The 25,352-nt window shown below is 37.9% G+C and overlaps 1 protein-coding gene and 1 long non-coding RNA gene across 4 annotated transcripts in view; one reads left to right on the plus strand and one right to left on the minus strand.

Annotated features, from left to right (window-relative positions):
• LOC140186707 (phosphoprotein associated with glycosphingolipid-enriched microdomains 1) overlaps window positions 1–6,706 on the plus strand; it is a 99,546-nt gene extending 92,840 nt beyond the window's left edge. For both annotated transcript variants that reach the window (XM_072241200.1, XM_072241209.1), the window contains one exon: window positions 2,100–6,706. In XM_072241200.1, coding sequence (XP_072097301.1) covers window positions 2,100–2,549 — 450 coding nt within the window. In that variant the 3' untranslated portion in view covers window positions 2,550–6,706. The remainder of the gene's footprint in view (window positions 1–2,099) is intronic.
• LOC140186720 (uncharacterized) overlaps window positions 1–25,352 on the minus strand; it is a 56,423-nt gene that overhangs the window by 25,847 nt on the left and 5,224 nt on the right. For both annotated transcript variants that reach the window (XR_011882927.1, XR_011882926.1), the window contains exons 2-3: window positions 22,695–22,884; window positions 185–229 (exon numbers count right to left, since the gene is read on the minus strand). This is a non-coding gene — a long non-coding RNA (uncharacterized lncRNA). The remainder of the gene's footprint in view (window positions 1–184; window positions 230–22,694; window positions 22,885–25,352) is intronic.

Genomic DNA, 25,352 nt, shown 5'->3' on the forward strand with positions numbered 1-25,352 from the left:
TCCTCGTGTAACATTCCACAAAGGTTAACTGGCAGGGGTTGAGTCGGTGGTAAGGAAAGCAAGTGCAACATTAGCATTCATTTCGAGAGGACTAGGATACGAAAGTAAAGATATAATGATGAGGTTTTTTAAGGTATTGGTCAAAGCACATTTGAAGTACTGTGAGCAGTTTTGGGCCTCTTACCTAGACAGATCAGGTCAATGTGAAGCTTCCAAAATAGCCTGGAACCTGGAATAGTGAGGGAACAATAGGTTAAAAAGTGAAAGGGGAAGCATAGTTTTTACCACTCTTTTCTGAGCCAATAGAAAAATATGGAGTTAATTTAGAAAAAATGTGGTTCCTTTGCAAACCTAATTTGTTGGTTTGGCACTTTTTCTTGACATATGTTGATTAGTTTGTTGTGTATTTCCTGCATTTTGTAGAATTGCTTTTTTTTAATGCAGCAAAATAAATGATTCAAGTAATCAGTTATTGATCCAATTATTTGATTTGAATCTTATCAGTATTTTGTATTTATAGCAATAAATAATTTTAAATTCAACTAGTTCATGCATAACAAGTTAAGTTTTAAGTCATTTGGACATGCTCTAATGACAGAAATTAAACAAATAAACTCTTAACATGGAAATTACTCGATTTTCTTTTGGAAGCTTATCTTTGTTATAAAATATATGTTTTAAAAAACTGGAGCCAAAATCACTTTCCCACAGGAACGCTAAAGATGGTTTACTAGCAGTGTTCTACTGGGGAAATAAAATACTGTGTATTAACAAATACTCTGATATTGTTCCAGTTTGGTACACCAAGGAATCTCAATAGCCACCATTTAATTCATAAAAGGGCAGATTACATGTGATTTTATTTTAGTGTTGTGAGATCAGGGGTGAAATTGTGTAAACAAGGCTGTTTTTCATAGGTAACTGATACCTCTGCAACACTGTACGTAAAGACAAAGGCAGGTGGACAGTCCAATTATGTACTATAATTGAAGGCAGAATAGCAAGAGAGAATAATATATCATTTTCCACTTTAGAAAACAACTTTTCAGAAAGTGTATGTCATTAACAATTGTTGAGTCAAATCTTATAGGCTAGAATTGGTGGTTCCTGTTATGTGAGTCTTAGAGTCATAGGTTCCAACAATAAAGCCAAATATTAATGGAATTCCCCTGTGTAATATTGGGGAGATGTGTCCTCAATCCTCTGCTATGGTTGGCCAGTGATCAGGGATCTTTTGTATTTTTGCCTCATTTCTCAGGTAATTTCCAAGTGAACTAGAACAAGCAGTCAGTTGCATGAGCACATTAGAGATCTAGCATATGAAATATCTAAGATTTATCATGATAAATGATATCAATGATCTGCTTTCTAATGAATGAGGCCATTGGATTTAAAAAATATAATGAACTTATACATCATTGACAATCCACGAATCCCAAGTGATTTAACAATTATAGACTCAGTACAGTAAGTTCACCAGAGACTTCCCATTGTTTTTAACTATCTGTCAGTACACACGGCCATGAGCCGAATCTACCAAAAGGCTATTGCCTAATCAATCATCCTTCACACAAGGGAACTGTATAAATATTGGAATGAAAACACTTCCTAACATTTTGGGAATCCTATATAAAATACAGTCATTATTCCAGGCATTATTTTTTTAGGTATGACATCAGTTCAGTTTATGCTGTATTTCTAAATATCTTCATTTAGAATGATGCCACAACTCCAGGTAGTCATTGTTTGTGTTTGATAGAAGGAAGAATAAGTGCTCTGAAATTGAGGTATTTAAACATAACGGATCAGGAATTGTTTTTTTTCTGCTATTGTAATCTGCGTTCATTTAGCATTGTTTATTGCCTACATGAAAATTAGTGGCAATGGAACTTGATATCAATGTTTTAATTAATTATTGATTAAGGAACTTTAAAGAATTTATACCTACAATGAACTTTATATCAATGCAAATATCAGAAAAGGACATCAGCCAACACTTCTGGTATCAGATATCCAGTAATATGAACTTCATATTTCACCAGTTATAAGTTCTTGATCACTTTCCACAAAATCTGATAAATATACATGTTCTCTTACAGATTGCTGGAATGTACTCTAAGGTGGCAAAAAAAGGTTTCAGAAAGAAAATGCCTTTACCAGTAAATATGGGACTTCAAAGAGAAGACAATGCAAAATTCTACTCCTGGTCGACAGGGAATATAAATGAAGAAGAATCTGATTATGAATCAATCAAGAGTCCACGCTGGCACACAGGCAGTCAACTCCTGGGAGAGAAACCTGGTTATGTTCCAGTTAATGAAAGGACCTGGCAAATAAAGTTCCAGCATGAAGATGAAAATGAAGAAAAAGCAGAGCCAGGTTACGAAGCAATCAATATAAAATGGAAGAGAAATAAAGCACTAAACGTAGCTCATGAGAGGCAAACAGAAAATTATTATGAGAGTATCAATGAACTACAACAGAGTCGTACTTCAACACACGGTATGACATCTGATGATGGCAAAGACGTCTTTATAACAGGGTTCTAGGGTTTTTGTGAGGATAGTGCAGTTGTTATATCTGAACCAAATAATATTTTATTGACAAATTAAGATCTTTTTCAAAAGAAGTCGCATAAAATAGTACAACATAATTTGATCATTTTAGATATGTTGAGACTTTCACCTTATGAGATATCCTTTAATTTTTAAATTCATTTGCTGGGATATACAATGGACTTTGAGATTACTGCTGTCATACTTATGAGCACTTAAAGGAATAAACAGGGTAATGTCAAATAAAACTTAAGCCTACTTTGACGTCATGGTAAGAGCTAAAAACAGGATGTTTATTAAGCATTCCCTGCAAGTATCAGCAGTTATCATTTCTGGACCAGCATCTTTATTGTTAATAGCCTTCAAAGGTGTAATTCATCTTCATTATAAACTAGTCATGGTCAGTAATTTACTCATCAACTTGTTGATTCAATTTCTGAATTGTTTCTACATTGAAATTTTGCTGAAGGTTATGCTAGTTTTTGTGTCCATCTTGCCAACAGAAACTTGTGGCAAAATTTCCTGTTGAATCCAAATACCTACACCAGAACATGAAAACCACCATAAAATGACCACAGGTGCAACATCTTCTTTAGCAGATTAAGTACCTCCTCCCATAGAATTTTAGTTTTAGCATGGTGTTTGTCTCCCTGAGCTTTTATTCAAATCAGATAGGAAAGCACTCATAAAGTCCAACATTTTAATTAAACTTAAGACACTGTGGCTACACATAAATGTTTCAACATGAGTTTATGCCACATATTTGATCCAAGGTACAGGAGGAGAAGGTCTTAGTATCTGGTGGACACTTCTTGGAAATCGTAAAGTATCAAGAAAAGTTATAACATCTTTTAAGCAAAAATCATATGGAAATTTATTACATGATTTTCTCAAGAATTAAAATACATTGGTACGTTATTTAAGGTGAAGCATTTCATGTAATTACTGGTTGGTCAATACCATTTTTCTACACCAGGACAGTTTTAGTGGTTAATTAATATAAGTTTTTTTTCTCTCTGAAAATAATTTAAACTTCATTTGAAAACAATGTAAAAATATTGAGTCTGGTAGATTGTTTATAGATGTTTCTCCATATTGTGCTCCCAGTGAGAAGGCATGCACACAGGTTGTGTGTTCAAAGGTAGGGTGACAACATTTTGTATTAGATATTGTACATTGCATTTAAATAAATACTCTAGTGTGGCAGTTTGCATCGGTTTAATCAGGACCATTAGGAGAGTGTTATTCAGAATTATCACTGATTTAGATGAAGTGAAATTAGTTGCTTTGTAGTACAGTGCAAAGGCAAATGGATGATTCTCTTTAAATATTCATTAACTAGTGGTTCTGCAGAGATAGTGTGTGCATCTGTGTGAGTGAATGTGTGAGCAATTTCTAGACTTCTTTATCTGCACATTGCAATGCAGTTTTACATAATGCATTGGAAATTTGACCTCTCAATGCATCAGTGGTCTCATTGCCTACTCCAGGGTATTCCCCAAAATGCTGAGCTGAGGACCCCAATGCACTTTACATCAGCTGTAGATGGCACATCCAGCACAGCTCCATTCATTTGACTGGGGTCTCCAACCTTCATCACGGTTTCTTTTATTTTAATTAGTGTTAGTTTTTAATTTACATTAGTGCAGTTTTAAGTGAATGTACCACTTTTAATAATTATTTAAATGTCTTTCACTTGTTTATAAATGCTTCTGATTGTGGAAACATTTAAATACCTGGCAATTTGAGCAGTCAGGAGGCCAAAAGGACATTCAAGCAACAAGGCCTTGCCTTCCCTCTGCTTTAGTTTAGACCTCAAAGGCTACTCAACTTTATGGAGCAGCTGTGGCAGCAGTGCCAAGGTGATATTACGAGTTGTGCAGCTGCAAAAGAGAAGAGTGACCATGGTTCAAGTGTTGAGAGAGTGAAAATTAGGCCTGGACTAGGTTCAGTGAAAGGTGGCGCACCAAATTTTACTTTCAACTCAACAATTTGAAAATTACTTGTTCTGTATAAAAGTGCTTTGAAAATGGTTTATTTGGCATTGCCTTTCTATAACAGTAATGAATTTCCCCATGATTATCAATGAAAGGACATCTTCTGCAGTTTCTACTTCACTGATTGTATCACATTTTAACTTTTGTAATGTTGTTTGTACAGAGCAGTAGGGAAAAATAAAGGCAATGATGAACAAAATAAATATACAGGACCAACATTTAGGCTTCCTAGTTTGAAAACAGTATGTAAACACACAAGGTATTCACTGAAAATTTGCTGAAAATTAAACTGGCATGTTTTATTAGCTTAAATGGTCCAACGAAGTAATTTATTCACATTTTATATTAAATAAAAGTGATATTTTGAATTGCTTTAGTCTGCTAAAATAATAAATCTAACATATCACATCACAATTTAATATAGCTCAAAATTGTCATATATTAGGTTGCCATGGTAGCATAACAGTTAGCACAATGCTGTTGCAGGTCAGGGCATTCCGAAGTTCAAAGTTCAGTTCCGACACCATCTGTAAGGAGTCTGCACATCCCCATTGAATGACTGGGTACTCCCCAAGTGCTCCAGTTTCTTCCCACAGTCCGAAGGCGTACTGAGTAGGTTAATTGTTCTGTGATTAGGTTAATTGGGTTTGTCAGGGGTTATGTAGGCAGTGCAGCTCGAAGTGCTGGAAGGGCCTTCTCTGCGGTCTATTGCTAAATAAATGAATAGTAAAATTATGACAGTCCTGCAACATCTGGACTTTGGTGGTGTCAATTGGCAGGTTTGTCACACTATTAAATACTAGTCTTTTTAATACACGATTACATTTTAAATACTCTTTTTTTATGTTAAATTTTTCCCATGAGCCAATTGGTTTTACAGGAGACAAAATGTGGTAAGCTAATGGAAATGTAGGAACAGAGGCACAGTGAGCTTAAAAAGAATGCAGGCAACAGCGTGCTGACAAGTTTAAATGGAACTTGAGAAATAGAAGCAGGTGAGCCTTGTGCTGAATAATAGGAAGGTAGACTACCGGCCTTTTACTGTACTTAAAATTGTAGCATAAAGAGTGAGAAGAAAACTTAAATATTTGTTGAATTATTTTAGAACAACTAATTTTTTCAGACTCTTTTTCTGAATAAGAAGACCAAAGTAATAACTGGATCTAAGTTATGTGACTTGCTGCCTTTGAAATGAGTAAAAGCACCATTGTGCGAAATATTTGATTTCACATCGATTTTGTATAATATTCCTTAAGTGCCATTTTAAATTATTTATTATTTAGCTCAGTTAAAAGTCTCAGACCAGGCATGTTATCTTTACCTCAGTTTGGGCTGTAGGTGACTTGTTCTGTTTGGAAGTGTAACGGCAAGGTTTTAAAACCCTTTCTTTAATTTGGATATAGTTTTCTACAAAAAAAATTGCTCATGTTTAATCAACTGAAGTATTTTTTCCATGGAGAATTCATATAAATGTGTAAAGTAATGGTCCAATTTCCAGGCCACAAATTTTCACACTGAAAACATGGTCCACAAAAATGCCTAATAAAGTTTTTTATATATCATATTAACTGTTATTGCAATTTTAAATGCTACTTTTATGATTCTGTTGGAGGTATATTCTTCACAAAATTATGTTCAATTGTTTACATAGTAGAATTCAGTATAAGGAATCTGTATCAAAGTAGAATTTTCAAAATCTTTAAAATTACATACTGCTAATCAAACTTTAAAATGAAAAAATAAAATAAATCATAACTGAATCAAACATAGAGAAAGCTGACCAAAAATCTAGGCTATGCATTTGCGTAGATAGTCTGCATATTTCATGTAGAAGAAATGCTGCAGTGATACACTGGAGTGAAGAACATAAATAGCAAAGCAGCAGGTGTTTGTTGCTTTAAAAAATAAAAACATTTTCAATAATTTTTTTACCTTTATATCGACAGTTAGCTTGGCCTCTTAAGTATATCAATGCCTACCTTTATAATTCTGTACAACAATTGTAGTTGGAGATTTTGTTTATTTGTGTTCAATAATATGGCTTCAGAATCCAAGTGAAATAAAAGTCTACCTCATTTTGGCAATTTCTGCAATGCATAACAACCCATGCAGCCATAGAAGGGATATATTGTATTTTATGCACATTGGTACAGTGGTGCTAGAAAATGTGTGAACCCTGTAGAATTTTCTTTATTTCTGCATTAATATGACCTATAATGTGATCAAGTCTTCACGTAAGTCCTAAAACTAGATAAAGAGAACCCTAATATATAAATAGCACAAAAATATACATGTTCATTTATTTATTGAAGAAAATTAACCAATATTACATGCATTTGTTGTGGAAAGTATGTTAACCTTTGCTTTCAGGAACTGGTGTGACCCCCTTGTATAGCAATAATTTCAATCAAATGTTTCTGGTAACTGTTGATCAGTCCTGCACATCGGCTTGGAGGAATTTTAGGGCATTCCTCTTTACAAAGCTGCTTCAACTCTGGGATGTTTTGGTGGGCTTCCTTGCATGAACTGCTTACTTCAGGTCCTTCCACAACAGTTCTACAGGATTAAGGTTAGCATTTGACTTGGCCATCCCAAAACACAAATTTTCTTCTTTTCAAACCATTCTGTTGTTGCTTTACTGTCATCTTTTGAATCATTGTCTTGTTGCGTTATCCAACTTCTATTATACTTCAGGTGATGGACTGCTACCCTGACATTCTCCTGTAAAATGTCTTAACACAATTTTGAATTCATTGTTCCCTGAACGATTGCAAGCTGCCCAGGCCTCGAGGCAGCAAAGCAGCCCCAAACCATGATACTGCTTCCACAATGCCTCACAGTTGGGATGAGGTTTTGGCATTGGTGTGCAGTGCTGTTCCCCCACCCCCCCCCCACCCCCCAAACATAGCAAAGTGCATTTCTGGCAAAAAGTTCAACATTTATCTCATCAGTCCACAGGACATTGTCCCAGAAGCATTGTAGAACATCCAGGTGGTATTTTGCAAACTTGGGAGGTGCAGCAATGTTTTGTTTTGGAGAGCAGTGGTTTCCTCCATGGTGTCCTTCCATGAATACCGTTTTTATTCAGTGCTTTTCTTATAGTGGACACATGAACAGACACCTTAGCAAGTTCAGAGTTCTGCAGGTCTTTTGCTGTTACCCTTGGGTTCTTTTTCACTTCCTTCAGCATTGCATGTTGTGCTCTTGGTGTGATCTTTGCAAGATGCCCACTCCTAGGGAGAGTAGCAATAGTACCGAGTTTCCTCCATTTGTTGACAATTTCTCCTCTGTTGACTGAGGAACACTCAGGTCTTTAGAAATGCTTTTGGAGCCTTTTCTAGCTTCATGCATCTCTACAATTCTACTGCTAAGGTCTTCTGAAAGTTATTTTGATCAAGGCCTAGTGCACATAAACAGATCTTTCTTGAGAAGAGCAGGCTCTGTCAGTAGCCTGACTTTGTGTGTGTGTTTTTAAAGGGCAGGGCACCTCTACAACCCACACCTCCAATCTCATCTCATTGATTGGAACACCTGACTCCAACAAGCTTTTGTAGAAGGTAATACCCCAGAGGTTCACATAATTTTTCCAACAAATGCATGTAATATTGGATCATTTTCTCAATAAATAAATAAGTATAATGATTTTATGTTATTTATTTAATTGGGTTCTCTTTATCTAGTTTTAGGACCTACCTGATGATCTGATCACCTTTTAGGTCATATTTATGCAGAAATAGAGAAAATTCTACAGGGTTCACAAACTATCTTGCACCACCGTATTAATATACAAAGAATGCTGGTGGAAATCAATGGGTCAGGCAGAGTCTATGAAGGGAAGTGGACAGTCAGTGTTTCAGGTCGAAACTTTTCATCTGGACTAACCCTTCATCTGATCCAATTCCCTCCATGTGTACTACCTGACCCTTTGAGTTCCTCCAAGGCTGTTTATGTGTTGTTCCAGATTCCTATATCTGCCGTCATTTGTGACACATTCGTATACAGTTGCATATATAGAGTAAAATCAAAGCGCTGGCAGTGACCTATCAACTTTAGTCTTAGCTCAGTAGAAGCACACTTTTATCATCATCGGAAGGTAATGGGTGTAAAACCTGCCACAGACATTTGAGCATCTAATCAGGTGAAGGAGTCTGCATTGGTGGAGGCAAACGCTTTTGGAAAGGTCTTCAAACCCAGACTCCATCTCACTACCGGTTGATAGAAAAGATTCATGGCACCTGGAGAGCAAAGGAAACTTCTCAGTTTCTGGCCTCTATTCACACCTCAGCTAATGTCACCAGAAAGATCATTTAACATCTTTCTGTTGGGATCTTATTATGCATACATAACTGTTTTAACTCTTCATTTTGCGATAGTGATTACATTTCAGAAGTACATTATTGGTGGTAAATTGTTAAGATGCCCACGGATTGGAAAGACACCATTCAAATGTAATTTTCTCCTTGTATATTTGTGCAATGAAATAAATACTAGTGTACAGAACTGCAGTTGCTGGATTTCCTTAATGTAATATTTTAAAGTAATTCATTAAATCTTTTGAGTTCTTTTGCAATGCTTGAAAAACAATTAGTTATAATAATTATAATAATATGAAGCATTGACATACAATAATCACCCTTTCTATTAACAACCAAAAGAGAAAAACTACTATTATCAAAATAAACTGACTTAATTTCCAGGGTGACTCTCTAAGCCCTCTATGGTGTTGCCTAGCTTTAAATCCACTCTGAATTTACTGAATCGGACAAAAATAGGATATCAAATCAGTCAACCAAGCAAATTATACATTGACTCACCTTCTATACATGGATGATTTTAAATTATACACTCCTTCATCAGTAAATTTAAAGCAATTAATTCAAAATAGTAGACTATTTTCTAAAGATATATTAACGTGAACCTTGGACTAGGTAAGTACAGAACATTAAACATGAATGGTGCAATAGAGCTAGTAGAATATAAAGCAAAGCAGCAGGATACAATACAACTGATGGATGAATATGAAATGTATAATTATCTGGGATATCAACAAGCAAAGAAAATAGATCATAGTGCAATAAAGGGAAAACTTTTTACAAAATTTACTTAAAGGCTTAAGAAAATCTGCCAAACAGAGCTCAAAAATATAACAAAGGCAAAAAAACACTTTTGCTATACACAAATTTTGCCATAATATTTTGGTCTGAAACCAATGGTTGTGAAACTTTATGGAAAACTTACAAAGTAAAATATCTGCAGAGCATTCCACAAACCACCACCTGGGGACATCTGCCATTTTTCAGTCCATATTTCCAGCTAGTCCAGTTCCTCCTGCAAGCCGTGATAGTCTTCTTCAATGTCCACCATACACCCAATCTTTGTGCCATCCACAAATTTGCTGATCTAATTTACCATATTATCATCCAAATCATTAATAAGGATGACAAACAACAACAAGCCCAGTACTAATCCCTGTGTCCAAGTCACAGGCCTCCAGTCAAAGAAGCAACCATCTACTACCACTCTCTGGCTTTTCCCAGTAAACTAATGTTGAATCCAATTTATGACCTCATCTTGAATGCTAAGTGATTGAACCTTGATCAACCTCCCATGTGGGACCTTGTCAAAGGCCTTGCTGAAGTCTATGTGTATGATACCTACTGAATTACCTTCATCAGCTTTCCTGGTAACTTCCTCGAAAGCTCCAAGAGATTGCTTAGACACAACCTACCATACACAAAGCCATGTTGACTATCCTTAATCAGTTGTTGTCTATCTAAATACTTACATATTTGGTCCCTTAAAATATCTTCCAATAATTTTGCCACTATGATGTCAGGGTACTGGCCTGAAATCTCCCGGCTTACTCTGAGAGCATTTCTCCGACAATGGAAAAACATTAGCTATCCTCCAATCCTTTGCCATCTCACCTGTGGCTAAGGATGTTTTAACTATCTCTGCTAGTATCCCTGAAATTTCTTCACTAGCCTCCCACAGGGTCTGAGAAAACACCTTGTCAGGCCCTGGGAATTTATCCACACTTATTCATTGCCACAGGCAATTGGGGATGCCAAGTCATTATGTATACCTAAGGCAGAGGTTGATAGATTCTTGATTGGTCAGGACATGAAGGGACATGGGGAGAAGGCAAGAAATTGGGACTGAGAGGAAAATTAGAATAGCCATGATGAAATGGTGGAGCAGACTCAATGGGCCAATTGGCCTAATTCTGCTCCTATATCTTATGGTCTTATGGTCTAATTTGCCTCAAGACAGCAAGCACCTCCTCCTCTGTAATCTGTATTGGGTCCATGACTTTGCTACTGCTTTGTCTCACTTCTATAGACTCCATGTCCATCTCCCCAGTAAATACTGATGCAAAAAAAAAAGCATTTAAGATCTCCCCATCACTTACAGCTGCACACATAGATTACCACTCTGATCTTCCACGGAACCAATTTTGTGCCTTGTTATCCTTTTGTTCTTAATATATCTACAGAAGCTCTTAGGATTCTCCTTCACCTTATCTGCTAGAGCAACCTTATGCCTTCTTTTAGCCCTCCTGATTTATTTCTTCTCTTGCATTTTTATACTCCTCAAATACTTCATTTGTTCCTGCCTGCCTACACCTACTATGTCCCTTCTTCATTTTTTTAACCAGGGCCCCTGTATCTCTAGAAAACCAAGGCTCCCTAAACCTGTTATCTTTGCCTTTTATTCCAACAGCAACATCCAAACTCTGTACTCTCAAAATTTCACTTTTGAAGACCTCCCACTTACCCAGTACACCTTTGTCAGAAAACAACCTGCCCGAATCCACATTTGCCAGATCCTTTCTGATACCATCAAAATTGGTCTTTCCTAGTTCAGGTACAAATCGTTCCTTCTCAAGTCAAGTCGTCACTTTTTATTGTCATTTCAACCATAGCTGCTGGTACAGTACACAGTAAAAACAAGACAATGTTTTTCAGGACCATGATGCTACATGAAACAATACAAAAACTACACTGAACTATGTAAAACAACACAAAAACTACACTAGACTACAGACCTACCCAGGACTGCATAAAGTGCACAAAACAGTGCAGGCAATACAATAAACAATAAACAAGACAATAGGCACAGTAGAGGGCAGTAGCTTGGTGTCAGTCCAGGCTTTGGGTATTGAGGAGTCTGATGGCTCGGGGGAAGAAACTGTTACATAGTCTGGTCGTGAGAGCCCGAATGCTTCGGTGCCTTTTGCCTTCTGTACAGGTCCCACCCTCCCTGGAAGAGAGCCCAATGATCCAAAAATCAGAAGCCCCCTCCTGCACCATCTCCTTAGCCACATGTTAAATTGTGGGATATTTCTATTTCTAGCCTCACTAACACACACCATGAGTAGTGGTCCTGAGACCACAACCCTGGATGTCCTGCCCTTGAGGTTTGCACTTAATTCCCTGAACTCACTTTGCAGGAGCTCGTCACCCCTCCTACCCGTGTCATCTGGCTGCTTACCCTCCCACATAGTAATGCTGTAAACTTGATCTGAGACGTCCCTGACTCTAGCACCTGGGAGTAACATACCATCTGGGAATCTCACTCTCATCCACAGAATCTCCTTTCTGTACCTCTAACCAATGAATCCCTGATCACTACAGCTCACCTTACTCCCCACTTCCCCACAGAGCCAGACTCAGTGTCAGAGACGTGACAGCAGTGGCGTTCCTCTGCGAGATCACCCTCCCCAACAGTATCCCAAGTGGTATTCCTGTTGTTGAGGGGAACAGCCACAGAGGTACCCTGTAACCATATAACTATATAACAATTTCCACATTGAAACAGGCCATCTCGGCCCTTCTAGTCTGTGCCGAACTCTTACTCTCACCTAGTCCCACCGACCTGCACTCAGCCCATGACCCTCCATTCCTTTCCTGTCCATATAGCTGTCCAATTTAACTTTAAACAACAACATTGGACCTGCCTCAACTACTTCTGCTGGAAGCTCATTCCACACAGCTACCACTCTCTGAGTAAAGAAGTTCCCCCTCATGTTACCCCTAAACTTTTGCCCTTTAACTCTCAACTCATGTCCTCTTGTTTGAATCTCCCCCACTCTCAATGGAAAAAGCCTATCCACGTCAGCTATATCTATCCCCCTCATAATCTTAAATACCTCTAGCAAGTCCCTCCTCAACCTTCTACGCTCCAAAGAATAAAGACCTAACCTGTTCAACCTTTCTCTGTAACTTGGGAGATAAAACCCAGGCAACATTTTATAAATCTCCTCTGTACTCTCTCAATTTTATTGACATCTTTCCTATAATTCAGTGACCAGAACTGTACACAATTGTACTCTCTCAATTTTATTGACATCTTTCCTATAATTCGGTGAGCAGAACTGTACCTGTAGTGACTGTCTATCCTCTTTCCTCCTCCCTCCTCCTGGCAGTCACCCAGATACTTGTGTCCTGCATCTTGAATGTAACTACCTCTCTTATGTCCTGTTTATCAATCCCTCAGTCTCGTGAATGATCCGGAGTTCGTTCAGTTTCAGCTCTAGTTCCTGACACAGAAGCTGCAGCTGCAAATACTTCTTGCAGATGTAGTCATCAGGGATATTGGAGGTCTCCTTGCCTTCCCACATCCTGCAAGAGGAGCACTTCATTATCCTGCCTGGCATTCCCAATGTTCAAAATGTGCAATAGGAAAGTTTAGAAAGTTTGAGTTTATAAGAATTGTACCTGAGTTTTAGAAATCCTTCATGTTTTAAAAATGGTTTATGATTTGGAAATGTTTTATAAGATAGAAATCCTCTGTGCATTTTAAATGTGTTTTAAGACTGTTGTTTGAATTTAAACTTGTGTCACTGAAAATAAGTGAACTGTGCTTAAACTTCTTGGTTAGCTGGAAGTGTCTTCTCCTTGGTAGGAAGAGAGGACCCAGCACTCAAATAGTGGGTATTGGCAGCAAAACTCGACATGGAGAATAAACAGGGAAGTGAACTAGTCTCTGAAGATTGGGTAGTTACAATATAGTCTCTCTTCATTAAGAGTAGTCATGGCTATTTATATCCGATAGGGCTTAGATTCTTAGTTTGAGTTTAGAACTTTGTGGTTAGTAAATATAATACCAACACAAAGGCAAGTGTAAGGAAACCTAAATCAAAACAATAACAACAATCTGGACCCCTTATCCAACTAAAGAAGTTAGGGAGATTAAAGGGTTCTGGATATAAGGCAGCTTTTCACACCCATCACACTCCAAAAAGTAAACAAAAAACCTGTCAGTGTGAAAAGCTTGTTCTGTCTGGATAACTTAGCAATCTGTTTATTTCTTCTACATAATGATCTCTATATTCTACACCATGCCATAAAAATAAGGTTGTTCCCTGAGTCAGGCGTTTGCCAAAAAATACTTTTCTTTCATTTCTTTCCAATAGATTTTTAAACTACATTCCACAAAACATAGATGTTAGGTAATAAAATATAAGTTGCTTCCCATTCCTAATTATAGTAATGTAGACAAAAAGGATAATGATTTTGTTTTCCACAAGTTTATCTTTAAGAATCAGCCATTCCCTTCTCATTCCATGCTCATTTGTATGATTGCCTACTGATAGCATTTCTCATTTGGTTCCAAAGTTCAAAGATCACTTCACCCTAATGTACTGGGTGGGCACAGGAGTACATTCAGCCAGAGACTCATTCCACCGAGATGCAACAAGGGAGTGTCATAGAAAGTCATTCCTGCCTGTGGCCATCAAACTTTACAACTCCTCCCTTGGAGGGTCAGACACCCTGAGCCAATAGGCTGGTCCTGGACTTATTTCATAATTTATTGGCATAAATTACATATTACTATTTAACTATTTATGGTTCTATTACTAGTTATTATTTATGGAGCAACTGTAACGAAAACCAATTTCCCCCCCGGGATCAATAAAATATGACTATGACTATGACTACTTTAGGTCAACTTGAAAGTCCAATGTTTGACTACAGGTACTCTATAATGTAGAAAAGTTATAGGCACTGCCATGCATGTTTCAAGTTTTTGATCAATGCTTTTCCCTTCGATTCAGCGTCCCCAAGTTAGAGACACAAGAGATATTGCAGAAGCTGGAAATCTGGAGACGCACGCACACACACACACACACACACACACACACACACACACACACACATACACAATGCTGGAGGAACTCAGTAGGTCAGGCAGCCTGTATGGAGGGAAATGAATAGTCAATGTTTCCAACCCCGAAACTTCATCACTGGCTAACGGATTTAAGATCTGAACTGAGATCAGGGAATAGAAGCATAGCCACACCTTTTCAATAATTTTTAATGATTATACAGTTCACATGGTAATGCATACTTTTCAGCAATATTTGGTTTAGAGCATAGAACATATAATGGTACAGCACAGTACAGACTTCTTGGCCACGATGTTAAATCTGCTCTGCGAGCAATCTAACCTTTCTTCCTGACTAACCCTCCATTTTCTTTACATCCATGTGCCTATCTAAGAATCTGTTAAATGGCCTTATGGTATCAGTCTGTATCACTACCCCGAGAGTGCGCTCCAGGCACGTATCGATTGGTTGTCCGTCCTATCTAAGGATGACTGATTACAGTTATATTTCTGCATTTCTGTTGACTGTTCGTAGATGGCTACTGAGTGACCTAGACAACCACAATAAGGACATGGAACTGTGCTGGATCTGGAAGTGGAGCTGCAGCTATTGCTTTCATGCAGCAATTGTTATTGCTCGGCGTCTCTCCTCCAAGTTGTTGTGAGTGGTTTAACCAAGGCTGTCCAGCCACTCTGGTCTTGTGAATTCTGTTCCAGCCATTTTGGTACAAGACCGGCTTATTACTCTGTGTAAAAAAAAACCTACTTCTAATATCTCCCCTAAAATTTCCTCCGCTCACCTTAAACAGATGCCCTCTGGTATTGCCCATTGCTGCCCAATGAAAAAGGCACAGGTTGTCCACTCTGTCTAGGGCTCTCATAATCTTATACAACTCTATCTCACCTCTTTTCCTCCATTGCTACAAAGGTAAAACCCCTAACTCACTAAAACTTTCCTCACATGACATGCTCCCTAATACAGGCAGCAGTCTGGTAAATCTTCTCTGAAGTTTCCACATACTTCCTATAATGGATTGTTAGATCTTTTCATTAAGTGTACCAATATTTGACCAGCCCACACATGCATCATGGGCTCCTGAATTGCACCTCATTGACGTTATTGCCCTGGATTTTGCAAGCAGAGAACAGCATGCAGCTTGGTTAATGCCACTGCCTGCTGGAAAACTTCCAGGTAGCCTGTTTTCTCCTGACTGAAACCATAAAGTTCAAAGTTCAAAATAAATTTATTATCAATTTACATATATGTCACCATATTTCTTTTCATGCAGGAATTCACAATAGAACAAACAATGCAATAGAATCAATGAAAAACTGCACATAAAGACTGACAAACAACTAATATACAAAAGACAACCCGTGCAAATACAGAAAAACAAATGATAATAAATAAATAATAATACTGAGAAAATAAGTTATAGAGTCCTTGAAAGTGTGTAAAATTGTTTCTTTAGATGATACAAAGGTGTGTTTCTTAAAGGGAAATTACAGGCTGTAGATTACAGTGATCGTAGCTCGGTATATCTGGTAGTTTTCTGATCTACCCGCAAAACATTCCCATATATCGCCAACTTCATCTTGTTCCCAAAGATGTAAGAAGGCAGATCTTACAGGAAATCTATTATGACCCCTGAAAATAAATTGGCAAACTTAAACCTTCAATGAGCAGGAAATGGAAATGACCAAAATCATTATGTAATCTTCAAGGTAAACCCAAAAGCAGATGTTCACTTTTGCCAAGTCAAATAATTATCCTGAATAGATGTTATTTCATCAAATTGGCCAGAAACAATTTCATTTCAGACATTCCTCTTTCCATTTAAAACATAGTTATGTGTTTCTGGAAGTATTTATTTTTATTAATTACATTTTAATCATTAATTATCCAGATAAAACTTTAATATCTGAAACATCTTTTGGATACAGTGGAGAAAGAACAAAAAATTACAAGGAAATGGTTTGATACTAACAAATTATCACTGAGTCTAAGTAAAACTAAATTCATAATATTTGGAAACCTTATACCAAACTCATAGTAAACTTAGAATAAATTATATTGAAATTGATAAGGTATCTGAAACAAATTTTTAGGAGTAGTAATAGATAATAAATTAAGCTGGAAACCACATATAAATTACGTCAAAGCAAAAATATCAAAATCTATTACAATACTCTACAAAGCGCAAGATTTCTTAAATCAGGAGTCTTTGTATACATTATACTGTTCACTTATAGTCCCATACATGGCCTACTGTGTAGGGGTATGGGGAAATACATACAAAACAAATACAAACTCAATTTTTCTACTCCAAAAGAAAGTCATATGAATTGTAGATAAGATAAGTTATTATGAGCCAACCAATCCACTGTTTATTCAAACAAACACTTTAAATTCAGAGATTTCATAGATTTTAAAATAATACAAATTATGTATAAAGTAAAAAATGGACAGCTACCACAAAGTATCCAAAGGTTGTTTAAAATGAGAGAAAGTCAACATGATCTGAGAGGAACATGTATATTTCAAAAACAAAGGATAAGAACAAATGTAAAAAATCATTGTATTTCAGTCAGAGGGGTGAATCTATGGAACAGTTGTCGTGAGAATTTAAAAACATGCACCACACTTAACAAGTTTAAAAATTATTTTAAAATAATTTAATGAACAAATATAAAATACATGATTTAAAATGAATGGGAGTAATGTAAATAAATGATACTTGGAATTGGATTTTGTGTTAAGAGATTATGAAATTTTTTGTTTTGATGTGATGATTGATATGTATTGTATAAGAGGGGTAGGCGTAATAAGCTGTAGCTTCACATTTTGGTCTGTTTTAAAGAATATCTATGTTTTTTTGTTGTAATTTTGTCCTATGAAATCATTGTTATGAAATTATCGTTGAACATAATGCTTTTTGTTATGTTTGTACTGACCGAAATAAATCTCATTCACTCATTCATTCATTGTTTATTCTTTTCAATAAGTACTAAAGTTAATTGTTTTCTGCTGCTATATCTTTACCTCATATATGCTGGGATGTACTGGTTGAGCTGAAAGATATCAGTCTGTGCTCCGTGATTCTGTAACATAGCATATGTCACAGGAGTTCTGATAATCACCTGTTACAGTTTTATCAGAAATCTTTGGCAGCACAGTAGTGTGTTAGTTAGCACAACACTATTACAGCACAAGCTGTAAGATCGGGGTTCATTTCCCACCACTGTCTGTAAACCATTTGTATGTTCTCCCCATGACCATGTGGGTTTTCTCTGGGTGCTCCGGTGTCATTCTACATTACAAAGATGTACGGTTAGGGTTAGTGAGTCGTGCGCAGGCTATGTTGGTGTCAGAAGCGTGGCAACACTTGAGGGTTGCACAGCCCAGTCCTCGTGCGATGGATAATCACTTCCTGAGCCAGGGTGGCATCTTGCCAAGCTTCACTTTCTAACCACGGCAGCAGCCACTCGTAAAAATCAAACAGTTGTAAGTTAAACTTCCATCCAATATTCTTTGTTTAGTTTCTGATTGTAAACAGGAGCCAGTTTTCAGATTTTAATGTAAACGAAAATCAATAATCAGTTTGAAGTTGGAAGTGCACCTTTGCAGACAAATGCACTGTCTGTAGAAAGCAGGATGCTGACCATAACAGCAGTCTTATTGCTCAAGTGGGGCTGTATAAAACAATGGATTAATTAATTTGACTTGTTTCAAAATAAACAATGCTGGCTAAGTTGCTTAGTTCAAGGAAACTGCAGACCAGATGCAGACAATCATGGCATATCAATAGCTGATCTATTAATACATTGGAATATTTATGTACTTGGGGAAATTAGCTTTACAGTATTAATTGAGGGTAGCTGGGAGCTGTGTCTCCGAGAAGCTTTTAGACAGTTTGTGTAAAAATGTTATCTGAGGTATAATCATACAGGCGTATGAAGAAACTGTATAAATGAAGAGAGCAGTTCAAGCTCTTTAGGAATGGGGTAAAGAACATCAAGAGCATGAAGAAACAGAGTGAATTAGAGTCCATTCCTCTACCTTCAAGCTCTAGCAATAGATAACTGGTTCTTCTGCATCGTTGGTATTTTTTTTAGATTAAAAGAATAGTACCTGTGTTTTCAAAATCCTTTTGTGTTTTAGAAATGGTTTGTAATTTGGAAGTCTTTTATAAGATGGAAGTCCTCTGTGAGTTTTTATTGCATTTTAAGAGTGTTGTTTGGATTTAAATATTTATCACTGAAAATAAATGAACTGTGTTTAAACTTACTTTGTCAGCTGGAAGTATCTTCTCCTTGGGAGAGAGCAGAGACACCTCTCAAATTAATGGACATTGGCAGCTAAACTTACCATGGAGAATAAACAGGGAAATGAAACAGTCTTTAAAGATTGGGTAGTTACAATATAATCTCCCTTTAGTGATGGTACTTGTGGCTATTCATATCCGATAAGGCTTAAGGTTTTCCTTTCAGTTTAGAAGTGGGCGTTCAGCAAACTCAATACCGTCACATTTGCTGATTTGGTTTGATGCAAATATTGCATTTCACTGTATGTTTTGATGTATATGTGACAAATAAAGCTACCCCTTTAAGAAACCTTTTCCCAGAGTAATGCCAAGCTTGCTCCTCCTAGAGTTACTCCTAATTAAGTACTTTTTCAAATGCCATCTCTATCAGAATATAGAAAACTGTAAAACATGGGAGCAGGGTGGTTGGGAAAGGAGGTGGAGTAATTCTTTTTGCAAATAAGTTTTTTGTAGGTTCTCTGAATAGGTGCAAAACATCTAGAATGTCCATGAATGAAATTAACTTCAATTATTTACCTTATGGGTGTAATGCCAATGCAGCCAATTTAACCCATTTTACAGAGAGCATCAGCCATTTTCTCAACAATAAAATGAACGAACCCCAAATCTAATTCATCCTAGAATATCCAAACTGAGCCATTTCCTATACTGAAGAATGGACTGAATCTTAACTCCAAAAGAATAGCTGGATCTGGAATTACAATAACAAAAAATCAGGACAGCATTCTAAATCAATCTGTGTTTTCCCACTTCCAAGATTTAAAGGAGAAAAGAGCAATATCAGGGCAGGAACATTAATTATATTATGACACTGGCTGCCTTATGTTAATGATATTTGGGAATAGCCAGCAGCTGGAAGCAGTGGGGTTAGGTTGAATACTTCCAGTGAGAGTCTCTTAGGAGAAAAAAAACAAAAGCTCAGAATCAGAGTCAGAAGCAGATTCAGAACTGGGATCAGAATCAGAATCAGGTTTATTACCACTCTCTTAAGGCTGATTTATACTTGTGCGTCAAATGTATGCCGTAGGTATGGCGTAGCTGCGAACCCTACACTGTATCTACGCTGAACCCTACGCCGTAGCCTAACGCGCACCTCTCCCAAAATGTAACTACGTATCACGGCGTCGCAGACCGCAACGACTGTGATTGGTCTGCTTGGTAGCATCACATTTCCTCCTACGCTGCAGTAGCTTGCCACTGGGCGACTGAAGGGCAGGGAAGGAACTCTGGCTGCAATGCTTTCTATAAAGCTTTACAGACCTCCGAAATTATGGAGGACCCTGTGCTTGACGCCAGTTTGTAGCTGGCTGCTACAGCCTGTTGACTTCCACCTGAAGCTAAAACTCGAATGGTGATTGCCAGTCTCTGAGTATACTGTGTGCAAAATAAATGGTTGGAGACGATGAACCAAATCATCAAATCTACCTGCCGACATCCGAAAATATTTGAAATGCATTTCCTCGTCCATGTCTCTCAGTGGCCGGACAAGCAAGAAAATTCACCCTCCTTCAGTTTCAGTCACCATCGCTTGAAGTTTGAGTTTCTTCGTGTTGAGTTTCAACACGAAGAAACTTAACACAGTGACATAGAAACCCCACTGCCAACTAGCATTTTGACGGTGAATTGCAGAGCGATGCAGACACACCAACACACAAGTATAAATGCTCACAACGGCGTAGCCCACTTGCGTAGGCTACAGCGTAAGCTAGTACGTACAAGTATAAATCAGCCTTTAGATTATGTGAAATCTATTGTTTTGTGTTAGCTGTACGGTGCAAGAACATAAAATTACTCTAAGTTACAAAAATAAATTATAAATAAAAGAAATAATGAGGCAGTGTTCATGGGCTCATGGACTGTTCAGAAATCTGATGAGAGAGGGGAAGAAGCTTTTCCTGAATTGTTGAGTGTGGGTCTCTAGACTCCTGTACTGAATGGTAGTAACAAGAAGAGGATTGTCCCAGAGGGTACCACCTTCTTGAAGCACTGCCTCCTGAAGATGTCTCTGATGGTGGGAGGGTTGTGCATATGATGGAACTGGCTGAGTCTACAACCCTTGGCATCCTCTTGTGATCCTACGCATCGGGGCTCCACACCAGGCAGTGATGCAACCAGTTAGAATGCTCTGCAGCAGACATCTGTAGAAATTTGCTGCAGCCTTGGGTGGCATACTAAATACTCAACACCCATCACTGCTGAGCAAACTACCTGGACTCTGTGACCAGTTTGATCCCTTCCAACCCTGACTGGAATGCTCCTCAGCAACCTGACCATCAAACACCCTCACTAGATCCCCAACCACTATGGAAGGCAAATACAATGTTAGCATTCATTTCACAAGGATTAAAATAAAAAAGCAAGAATGCAATGCGGAGGCTTTATAAGGCATTGATCAGACCATACTTGGAGTACTGTAAGCAGAATCGGGCCCTTTATCTAAGAAAGGAAATGCTGGCATTGGAGAGTGTAACCCAGATTAATTAAATCCAAAGATGTAATGTTAGAGGGATGAAAGTAAGGTAAACTGATCTTTTTTAAAAAAGAGAACTTGAGAAAAAGCTATGTGAAAACGAGGCATGGCTGATAAGGCGTGGACAAGCAACAGAAACGCAGCAAACTATAGAAACTAACTAAAGATAAAAACTGTTAAAAGTGGAATTAGTAGTTAGCATCTCTACCCTACTTACTGGAAATCCTTAGAGTGAAATCCTTGGAGAGGGGTCAATATCGATAAAAGATTTATTGAAGCTATGACTATAACAAGCAGCAGATATGGCGAGACAGTATCAGCAAAGAGTAGAGTCCAAGATCTCTACCATGTAACCAGGGATTAGTTTTGTTAAATCATACCAACAGATTTGGTCAGGTCTTTTTTTGGCTAGTATTGTAAATCGACTTTCCATGGATGACCCAGCATTTCATCCAATGAACCAAGAAACAAGATGGCGAGCCACCCAAGATCGAAGAACACAGGAACGAAATGTTTCAAGATGTAGAGGATTTAATACAGTTGGATGTGTACGTTTTTTTTTCATTCGAAGGATCTACATTTGATTTTCTAGAAGAACTGATTGTGATGTTGGTAACGTCATGGAAGGAGTTAAGCTGGCTATATATATATCGGGTTGAATTTGAATTTGTAGGTATACTGACCTGAACTGAACCTGAGGTTAACCAAACTACTTGAGAATAGCAATTCAATTAGTTACCTAACTAACTAACTAACTAGGGATAAATAGAAAGGAAAATGTTAGTTTGTAAAGCTTAAATAGGGAATAACACTCGATCTAATTAGTTAGAGAAACTGGAATAATTGTTGTTGTTTCGTATGGCATTCACACTTCCAATTGAAGTATGGCCCCAGAAGGGCAGACATGAGTCTGTCCATTCGCGAGCCAGGGTTGGATCGATCTTCATCTGGCACCTTGTCCATAGCCTTTCCAACACGGGTGACCCTGAGTTGGCATCACCTGATGGAGTTCTTGAAGCTCGCAAACCTCCACATGACATCAACGTATTAATCCAAGTCATGGAGGATTGGAGTAATAAAGGTTATTCTAATGAATCTCACTGATTCTAACTAAAAATGAATTTGGTTTTGTTTGATGTCTGAGATTTGGAACCTAAGACAGAATGTTGGAATTTTGAATTGTTCTTACTCATGTAACTATTTTGTATACGTTGCTATTTTTTATAAACAAACTTACCTCTAGGGGTATGTGTTTTCTATTCACTGCTTCCTTCCAATACCCAGAGCTTCTGATGGTTCACTAGCACCTGGTGTAGTACAATGTAACTTGATTTTCTCATAAAGGGTACAGCGACCAGTCACACAAGATACGATAACCACGACACAAGTGTTACAAGAGGGTCCACAGGAGATTCTCCAGAATTATCCTGAAAGTGAATGGGTTAACACATGAGGAGCATTTGATGGCTCTGGGTCTGTACTCACTGGAGTTTAGAAGAGTGAGGGAGGAATCTCGTTAAAACCTATTGAATTTTGAAGGCCTAGATAGAGTGGACATGAAGAGGATGTTTCCTACACAAGAGGAGTCTAGGACCAGAGGGCACAGACTCAATAGAAGGATGTTCCTTTAGAGCATCGATGAGGAAGAATTTCTTTAGCCAGATGCTGGTGTTGTCACAAGTTACCTATGATCACAGTACTGTATCAGCAGGATATGACAGAGTTTTTAAGCACAAGGGCGGCACTTGCACAGAGAATCTGCCTCCCCAGACTAAAATGCAGACTGACCATACCTTTGATAACTGGCCACTTAACCATGAGAATAAGATCAGTTATTCAACACAGTAACCCAAAGTAGGGGCCAGAAATAAAGGTCATAAACTGGGGAAGAAGATGCTCTTTCAAGGACTCTATAACTCATGTTCTCAGTATTATTTTATTTCCTAGATGTTTATTTATTTATTTATTTATTGTTGTATTTTCATGGTTTGTCTTCTTTGCCACATTGCCAGTCTTTGTGTGTAGTTTTTTTATGGATTTGATTCTATTTCTTAGCTCTGTTGTGAATACCTACAAGAAATGAATCTCAGGTAGCATATGGTAACATGTATGTACTTCGATAATAAATATACTTTGAACTTTGAATTTCATTAAAATCACACTGGACTTGTACAAGTAGACTAGCAGCATTCACATGACACGGAAATCTGCGTCTGCAGTGCGGCAGGAACTGAAAGGAGAAATAGCTCAAGTTCAGGGTGAGAGCCACGTACACAAATGTGGAAGGATATCAACGGCTCCTTAAAGAAATAAAAGCAAAGAAAACGGCAAGTACAGAAGATGAAGGAGGCCTACAAGTAAATAAAAAAGGTATTTTAACAAGAAATTGGGAAGACAAAGAGAGGTCACAAAATATCACAGTCAGGCAGCACTGAGGTAAATCTGAGTATATTTTGTTAGTATCTTATATCAGGAAATTGGGCAGGTACATGAATTGGGAAGGTTGAAAAAGGTTATGGCCTAAATGTTGGTAAATGGAGCAGACCTGATAGAAGTCTTCATCAACATGGACCAATTAGTCTGAAGGGCCTGTTCCATGCTCAATAACTCTATGACCCATGTGCATTATGGGTAAAAGAAGAACAAGCGAAAGAGCAGAACCCATCAGGGGTAGTCAGGCAATCTCTGCAAGGAGATAAAAGGTGAGCGAATATTTTTCATAGTCTTTCACTCAGGAAGTAGGCTTTGTGTCTTTATAAAGGCTTTGCTGCACACTTGAGTGCTCAAAGAAGGGTGCAGATGCTTTTTGCTGGTGGGGGAGGTGGGGTGTAGTTGCTATGCTGCTGTTTATGCATGGGAGGGGGGAGTTGGGGGGGTTTGGGGTTTTAACATTTAACTGTCATTCATTCTTTGGGGCACTCTGTTTTTGTGGATGTTTGTGAAGAAAAAGAATTTCAGAATGTATATTGTATACACTTCTCTGACATTAAATGTACCTTTGAAACCTTTTGAACCTATTATAAATGGGGGATTCAGCGAAGGGGAAGGCGAAACTCTAGCGCAAATCTCCAGCAGTAAAGAGGAGAAACTCTAAGCTGGAATAAGGACTGACAGACACCCAGAGTTGTTTGAGACTTATACCAGGCTACCATGAGATTCAAGGAAAGAGATTGTTGTAGCTCTGACCGAGATTGTTAAATCTTTGCAAACAAGCCCAAAGTGAGTGCAGCACCTGTGGTCCCCCTTTTCAAGAAGGGCAGTCATAGAGTTATAGAGCCGTACAGCATAGAAGCTGGCCCATCGGCCCAACTCGTCCATGCTGACTGAATTGTCCATCAATCTGGTCCCATCAGCTTCTGCTTGGTCCAATGCCCTTTAAATCTTTTCTACCCATGGACTTACCTAGATGGCTTTGAAATGTTAATGTGCCCACCTCAATCCCTGTCCTTGACAGTTCCTTCCAAATACATACAATCCTCAGCGTGAAGGAACTGTCCCTGATGTCTCTTAAATGCCTTACCTCTGATCTTAAGCCTATGTCCTCTTGCTTTTGTGACCCCCTTCCTGGGAAAAAGACAATGTGCTTTCACCCAGTCTGTGCTTCCCACAATCATATTTATATTCCTCTGTCATGCGTTCCCTCAAGGGAATAAAATCCTAGTCTACTTAATCTCTTCTTATAACTCTAGCCCCTGAGTCCAGGCAACATCATGGTAAATCTTAGTAACTGAGCCCACTTCGATGGCAAGGAAGTTATCAGAGTAAATGCTGAGGGACAGGATTAGTAATCACTTGGTATGACTCAGAATAATCAGAGGCAGTCAGAATAGTTGTGTCAGGGGTATAGTCTACCTGACTAATCTGCAGAGTTATTGGAATATATAGACGAGAGCAC

Source organism: Mobula birostris, chromosome 2 (assembly GCF_030028105.1).
Source record: "Mobula birostris isolate sMobBir1 chromosome 2, sMobBir1.hap1, whole genome shotgun sequence".
NCBI classification, from domain to species: Eukaryota; Metazoa; Chordata; class Chondrichthyes; order Myliobatiformes; family Myliobatidae; genus Mobula; species Mobula birostris.